The 1,964-nt window shown below is 20.4% G+C and overlaps 1 protein-coding gene across 1 annotated transcript; it reads right to left on the reverse strand.

Moving 5' to 3' along the window:
* Positions 1-2: 2 nt before the first annotated feature.
* LOAG_15079 (hypothetical protein) lies at positions 3-368 on the reverse strand (the record flags this gene model as incomplete). The annotated part of the gene is made up of 1 exon (XM_003150572.1): positions 3-368. A coding segment is annotated over one exon (366 nt), but the record flags the coding sequence as incomplete, so codon positions are not given.
* Positions 369-1,964: the final 1,596 nt, after the last annotated feature.

Below are 1,964 nucleotides of genomic sequence, written 5' to 3' on the forward strand. Positions count from 1 at the left end.
AGATTAGTAGGTAAATAACAGTAGTTAAATAAAAGGATGAACAGTAGAATATAAACAAAAACGAGAGTAGTAGACAAATAACAATAAGAATAGTTGGTAAATAACAGGATGAACAATAGTAAAATAATAGCTATCGGTAAAAAGAGTGGTAGGTAAGTAAACAATAAGAACGTTAGATAAATAACAGGAAAAATAATAGTAGATAAATAGGAATGAGAAGAGTATGGAACAAATAATAATAAGAATGATAGGTAAATAACAGGAAATATGATGGTAGATAAAGAGCAGAGCAGGCGACAATTAACAATAAGAATACTAAGTAAATAACAGGAAAAACAATGCAACAGTATGATGAATGGGAACGAAAATGAACAATTTTTATTTGCTCATACAATAGCTAAAATTTATTAATTGCCAATGTACTACTAAACTAGAAAAAAAATGCTCAATTCATGTTATTTGCAATGAATTAATTGCATATTTGCTTATTTACTTACCAATATGTTTAATTACTTATTCATCCGAATATTAATTAAGTTAAGCTAATTAATTAATTGCTTCACCAATATCAATCCATTCAATGTTAAATTTTACAGATGATAAGCTTAATCAGTTAACAAATCAGCAACGATGTTTTTGGTCCTGCCAAATGATTGTCATATTTTTTGTCATTATGATCATAATTAATGTATTAATTATACTATGCTTAATGATGAATCATGAAACAGATAGAGAAATGTCAACATTTTATAGTAAATTCATTCCATTGAATGATTTTCGGAAGCGTACATTAGCAACATTTAAATTACAAAGGTATTTACATTTTTGTTTAATTGTTAAAATTATATTTTCAATTAATTTATAATTTTTGATTGTCATCCTTTTTTATAATTATAACCTTTGACATGAAAAGTTTATTTAAAAAAAAAAAAGAAGAAAAAAGAAACGTGAATTACTTCAAAATGGCTTACTTTACTAATATAATCTTTTACTAAATATTTTATATTAATTTTCATTTTATATTAATTCATTCCATATGAATTCTTCTTTTAATTTATATTAGCTTACTTTACATTAATTCTTTTTTTTTGCTTTATATTAATTTATTTCATATTAATTCTTTACTTAATTCTTTACTTTATATTAATTTTTTATATTAATTCTTACTTTATATTAATTCTTTTCTTACTTCATATTAATTTACTTTATACTAATCCTTTAGTTTATAGTAATTCGTTTTTGACTTTATATTAACTTGCTTTATACCAATTCTTTCTATCATTGAAAAAAAAAATTTCTTTTTTTTTAAAAAACCAAAGAAAGAAAATTGTTAAATTTCAGAAAAGGAAATTAATAAATTAAAAAAAAAAATGAAAATTTGAAAAAATATTTTAATTTATTTTTTCAAACTATTAAGGCCATTACTTAGCATTGATACAAATAACAATTTACTCATTCTTTCATCATTTGACAATCATAATGGTCAATTATTTGTTGAACAATTATCATTTGATAATTTTCAAAATGGATTCATGTAAGTTTTATTGAAATTAAATACGTTTGATTTTTTTCTTTTTTTTTTGTTAATTTTTTGCTCATGATTAATTATTAAATTAATTTATTAATTTTTATTGCATGGAACTTTTGTTATCAAATTAGTTTAATTTTATTCAACAAATATTTAAAACTTAGAAATTTTAGAAATTTAATAAAGATATAAATGCATCATTGGAAATTAATTAATAATTGCTAAATTAATATCAGCAAATATTTAGAACTTAGGAATTTTAAAAATTTAATAAAAATACAAATGCACTTTTAAAAATTAATTAATAATTGTTAATTTAATAAAAATAAAAATTTAATAATAAATTAAATAACTTACTCCCATAATTTGCATCTGATAATTGCAATAACATAACTTTTTTGATACTTTTATCATCTTATTATGTAAAATAAGCATG

The sequence above is a fragment of the Loa loa genome, assembly GCF_000183805.2.
Source record: "Loa loa unplaced genomic scaffold supercont3.629, whole genome shotgun sequence".
NCBI classification, from domain to species: Eukaryota; Metazoa; Nematoda; class Chromadorea; order Rhabditida; family Onchocercidae; genus Loa; species Loa loa.